This window comes from Trichomycterus rosablanca, chromosome 11, assembly GCF_030014385.1.
Source record: "Trichomycterus rosablanca isolate fTriRos1 chromosome 11, fTriRos1.hap1, whole genome shotgun sequence".
In the NCBI taxonomy this organism is placed as follows: Eukaryota; Metazoa; Chordata; class Actinopteri; order Siluriformes; family Trichomycteridae; genus Trichomycterus; species Trichomycterus rosablanca.
Window position 1 is genome coordinate 27,801,703 of NC_085998.1, and position 6,080 is coordinate 27,807,782.

At 43.3% G+C, this 6,080-nt stretch overlaps 1 protein-coding gene across 1 annotated transcript in view; it reads left to right on the forward strand.

Annotated features, from left to right (window-relative positions):
- Nucleotides 1-2,430, forward strand: part of igf1ra (insulin-like growth factor 1a receptor) — a 196,910-nt gene extending 194,480 nt beyond the window's left edge. Inside the window, exon 21 of the mRNA XM_063004128.1 lies at nt 1,899-2,430. Coding sequence (XP_062860198.1) covers nt 1,899-2,325 — 427 coding nt within the window. The 3' untranslated portion in view covers nt 2,326-2,430. The remainder of the gene's footprint in view (nt 1-1,898) is intronic.
- The last annotated feature ends 3,650 nt before the right edge of the window (nt 2,431-6,080 follow it).

Here is a 6,080-nt window from a genome sequence, read left to right on the forward strand (position 1 = left end):
AATGATAACGAAATAATCTTGACAGTGAATGAATCCAGACACCCATTTATTATTGCTCAACATATTTTGGTTTGACATTGATTCATTGGCTGTCATAAAGAAACGTGATCCCAGCAAATGCAAGACAGAAACAAGTGCTGGCCTGGGTCCAATTATCACTGCTATTTATGTATTTATGTGCCATAAGCAGTTTAATACAAAGGCATAATGTGTCCCTTAGTGCCCTAGTATAGATCTTTAAAAAAAACAAAAAAAAAACAAGCTGTCTTCCCCCCTTCATGGTCCGGTGCCTGACTTCAGGTGCGCCTCGGAATGTCTCCGCGAGGTTACTTCAGAGCTAAGCCCGGGCATCTGTTTCACTCGAGCAGCTGGCTATTTTTAGCTTGTTTGTGTAAGATGTTAGTGCTGCTGGAATGTATGACCCTGTTTTTTCATGATGTTGTCATGAAGCCCACCCCAACAGCTTGTTTGATTGGGTGTATGGAGACAGCTTTCCCAGTTTGGTCAGTTGGGCTGAGAGGAGGGCAGATGTGTTTCGTTACAGTGGCTTTGCTAGAAATGGCATACTACCATACTGCAACAGTATACTCTTCAGGAATTTTCATTTGCGACTTTATTTTAGAATAAATAATACAGTAGTTTTACAGTTGGTGTGAATCATGTTAGTGTTATATTACAGTGATTAAAAATGGTCCACCGCCCAAACATCATTAGTTTAGTGGGCGTCTTTGGGGATTCCATACAATTGATAAGTAAGATACAACAGGTGACAGTGTACAAAGCAACAGACGGGCCACAGTCAGTATCTGTATACCCACACAGTTTTAATTAATAAGCTACACCTACCACCCAGACAGTGCTTGATGTGAAGAAAAGTGCTAGTACTCCCCTTATTTACCTATTGGTGCGTGTATCAGTCTGTATCAGAAAATCATTATACATTACATTCTGAATTAAAGTTACTTAGACTAGCATTAACATTACTTGTCTTTCTGCTACCAGCAGGCTGGGCGCCTACACAAACAATGATTGGCTTGTTCATAGGGAGGGTGTCAATGGCGATTCCTTATAACGGATGCAATTACGACCTCTGCTGGCTGATTGATTTACATTTACATTTTCAGCATTTAGCAGATGCTTTTATCCAAAGCGACTTACAGTACTGTGACAGTATATTGTCTAAGCAATTGAGGGTGAAGGGCCCAACGGTTGCACCCTAGCAGTGGTGAGGCTTGAACCGATGACCTTTTGATTACTAGTCAAGTTCCTTAACCACTAGGCTACAACTGATTGATGGCACCTGCAGAGTCGAGGGATAATGTGCGCAAATCTGATCCACGCAAGACCCAGCCATTCAAATTCGGATCTCATCTGTGTTGGCCTGGCAGATTAGACCGCTGACCACCATCCAGACACTTCTGACTCAAGCTATCTGCTGATATTAATAGCATAAATGGAGCATTTTCTATTGTCCTAATATTTATCAAAGAAGGGCTGCAGGAATCTCATCACTTGCTGTGTAGTACCAGTAGCCTAATCGGGGCAGCACGGTGGCTAAGTTGGTAGCACTGTCGCCTCACAGCAAGAAGGTCCTGGGTTCGATCCCCAGGTGGGGCAGTCTGGGTCCTTTCTGTGTGGAGTTTGCATGTTCTCCCCGTGTCTGTGTGGGTTTACTCCAGGTGCTCCAGTTTCCTCCCACAGTCCAAAGACATGCAAGTGAGGTGAATTGGAGATACAAAATTGTCCATGACTGTGTTCGATCTAACCTTGTGAACTGATGAACTACCGTTTCTGTCGTGGATGTAACCGAAGGGTGTAAAATATGACGTTAAAATCCTAATAAACAAACAAACAAGTAGTCTAATCAGTGTTTGTGTGTCTGTATATTTGCTCTACAGGTTCGAGCTGATGCGCATGTGCTGGCAGTACAACCCCAAAATGCGGCCCTCCTTCCTAGAAATCATCAGCAGCATCAAGGACGAGCTGGAGCCGTCCTTCCGCGACGTCAGCTTCTTCTACAGCGACGAGAACAAGCCGCCCGACACGGAGGAGCTCGACGTGGAGATGGAAAACATGGAGAACGTTCCTCTGGATCCCACCTCCACCCTCACTCCACCTTCATCTCAGGGTCTCACGGAGTCGCCCACGCCGCCCTCGGCCCCTATGCCCTGCACCTCGGTCCCTACCCCTTCCACGTCGCCCTCTTCCTCCACAGCGTCCCCGGCGCTGGACACGCGCTTCGACAACACGCAGCCGTACGCGCATATGAACGGCGGCCGGAAAAATGAGCGAGCGCTTCCGCTGCCCCAGTCGTCAGCCTGCTGATTCATCCTATTTTACACGCGAGGTGTATTCCAGACATCCCTGACCCGTTGGTGTCCATTTGTTTTCTATGTACTTTATTTTCCAGAGAGACAAAGCCCTACTGTAAATGTGTGCGTAATGTTATTATAGTGATATTTCATGACATTTGTGTGGGACGAAAAAAAAAAGGCTGCATTTGCTCTGGCAATACTTAAAATGACCTAACCACACTGGGAAGCTGCAGCTGGAACCTCTTTTGTATCACTTTTTTGTTGTCATTTTTGAAAAGAAGTTTAAAGAGGCATAAATATTCTCGGCCAGAGAATTATATATTTATATATACACTGGTTAGGCATAACATTATGACCACCTCCTTGTTTCTACACTCACTGTCTTTTATCAGCTCCACTTACCATATAGACGCACTTTGTAGTTCTACAATTACTGACAGTAGTCCATCTGTTTCTCTACATACTTTTTTAGCCTGCTTTCCCCCTGTTCTTCAATGGTCAGGACCCCCACTGGACCACCACAGAGCAGGCATTATTTAGGTGGTGGATCATTCTCAGCACTGCAGTGACACTGACATGGTGGTGGTGTGTTAAAATACCGTGTCCACTTACTGTCCACTCTAATAGACACTCCTACCTAGTTGGTCCACCTTGTAATGTAAAGTCAGAGACGATCGCTCATCTATTGCTGCTTTTGAGTAGGTCATCTAGACCTTCATCAGTGGTCACGGGATGCTCCCACGGGGCGCTTTTGGTTGGTGGACTATTCTCAGTCCAGCAGTGACAGTGAGGTGTTTAAAAACTCCATAAGCGCTGCTGTGTCTTATACACTCATTACCAGAACAACACACACTAACACACCACCACCATGTCAGTGTCACTACAGTGCTGAGAATGACCCACCACCCAAATAATACCTGCTCTGTAGTGGTCCTGGGAGAGTCCTGACCATTGAAGAACAGCATGAAAGGGGGCTAACAAAGCATGCAGAGAAACAGATGGACTACAGGCAGTAATTGTAGAACTACAAAGTGCTCCTATATGGTAAGTGGAGCTGATAAAATGGACAGTGTAGAAATAAGGAGGTGGTTTTAATGTTATGGCTGATCAGTGTACACAGACACACACACACACATTTTTTGCATATTACCAAGCCAGCCTGACGTCTGAGCACTTTTAAAGGGCTTGTTTGTGTATATATGCCAATTGGTTTGTGTTCTTTTGATTCTGAAAGATCCATTTTTCTCTGACATACAGCACATGTCTCACTTAGCAGAGCATTGAGCACATCAGCAGATTGATTGTTCTCTTTGTCAGAACTGTTGCCTGGTCACATTTTCGCTCCACATTAATTTTTTCCAGTCATTTTTTTTTTTTTTTGATGCGCCTGCTGAGAAGAGAAACAGGCCTTTTTGAAACTGCCAAATCCTTTTTGTCAAAATGTTGCGTTTTTATATTTATTACCATGTTTCTTTTCTTTTTGCTCTCCCACAAGAAAGAGACGTCATAGCGGAGCACTTAGAACGGCCTAATGTTTCAATTTTTCAAATCTTCTACGATCGACTTGGTGAAGGAGTTGCTCTGCACTCGCTTGGCTCCAACAGGTTATCCAGCTGTGACACGGCTTCCCGCGCTTTAGACGCCAGCTGGACAGGCTTGACGTGCCGTCTGAAGTAAAAGCAGCGTGGCACTGTACCGAACACGAGAAAATAAGCGCGCACCGAGTGCCGAGCCGACTACGAAGCAAAAAGGATCGGCTCGGAAATTAAGCGAAGCAGGTGAACGGGCTTGCCAGTTTGACATTTCTCTAAAAGGACATTGAGGCATTGTACAGAACAGGTGTTCGATTCCCAATATTCATTAGTCTGTAGAAAAAAAAAATCCGACAAATCTATAAAGGTCTTACAGTTGTATGTTAGGCCGTGAGATCATTTTCATGTTGCTTTGTGTCACTTTTGATAACTTTTTTATGGCTCTGATGTTCACTTCTTTGTCTGTACAGAAAGAAGCTGCTATTTTATTCTTTTTCTTTGAGGATGTTATATAAATATATCTATATATAGAAAGAAATCCTTCAGGTTTAATATTTTATGATCTCCACTACAGTCCATTTTCTTATGCTTTATACTCTTCTAGCAAAAAAAGAAACAAAAAGAAACAAAAAAAACAAGAAAATATATTCAGAAACAGATTTTCCTTTCAGAGGTCGTCTAGATTGCCACATACAGTCCATTGCCTTGTTTTTATGTTGTGTTTTATTATTATTATTATTATTGCTGGGTTTGTGTAGGTTTATAACGCTATCATTGTTTGTGTGCGTACTTTCAACACCCTTATCTAGAACTGCACCGGGTCTACACCTAGGTGCAACTGAATCTCAGGTCAGAGTTAAGTTCAGCTCTCTCCACACTCCTTCTAATGTGTTGCTTTGTGGAATACTTTTCTTGCTTCCCCCTTAGATCTTCAACACTAGTGTGTCTACAGCGTCTCCCAGTGACTCAAGTCAGAACCTCAAAGCCTTTGTTTTTATTAGTTTGCTTTCTCAAACGACGTGCTGCTGTTAGCTGTTCTTCATTACAACACATAACAGTCCCACACCCATTGACCCAATGAGCATGAGCTTTACTGATGAAACATCTGTAAACCAAATACAGGATGGGCTGGGTTAAGCTAGTGGTCCTGTCATTTTTCTTTTCTTTTTCTTTTGGGAAGGGTTTCTCTTGTGTCACTTGTGTAGAATTTGTCCCTGCGTAGTAGATTGTTCCCCTCTTGTAGGGTTATTTATTTTATTTTATTTTATTAGTTTTTTTTTTATGATATAAGTTTAAATCACTGTATAAATGGCCCAATGATAAAGTCTGTCTTTGTATTTTCCATGATATCATGACTGGGGAGCTTTTATTTTCCATTTTTCTTTAAGCATTTATCTACCTCACTCTTTTTTTGAAAATATATATGCGTCTGAAACAAAAATATCCATCTCGATCTTTTCTCATGTCAGTAGGAGTCAAACCTCACTTTCGGGACAGAAAACCTCATTGGCATCACAAACTACGTGCACTCAGGACCGGAGGGAGGATGGCTGTGTGGCTTACTGTGGGCACAGAAAGAACCAAAGTGTTACATGACCTACAACAAGGGTGGCACTTTAATTAGCATTGTGGACATGATTGTGTTTTCTTAACCTTAATTTGATCCTTATTTACTCACTCACCCACTCACTTTCTTAACCGCTTATCCAATTAGGGTCAGAGGGGGGGTTGCTGGAGCCTATCCCAGCTTTTAAATGGGCACAAGGCACACAGTAACACCCTGGACGATGGGCGCAAGTCCATTACAGGGCAGACACACATACACACACCCATTCACCTATAGGGCAATTCAGTGTCTCCAGTTAACCTGACTGCATGTCTTTGGACTGTGGGAGTAAACTGGAGCTCCCGGAGGAAACCCACGCAGACACGGGGCGGCTGCCCCACCTGATGATTGAACCTAGGACCTTCTTGCTGTGAGGCGGCAGTGCTACCCACCGAGCCACTGTGCCGCCCTAATCCTTATTTGGTGAATTCCATTTCCCATCCACTACCTGACTTTTGCCCTTGATAGCAACCCATCTAGGAGGATTATTCTCAGACATATAAAGCCAGCCACAACATCTTTTTAAATGTGAGTCTATTCAGTACCTAAAAAAGCTAAATGGAGGAGTGGGTGGCACCTGTGGGTTCTGTGTATATTAGCTTACAAAACCCAAGATTGGCTAGTAAC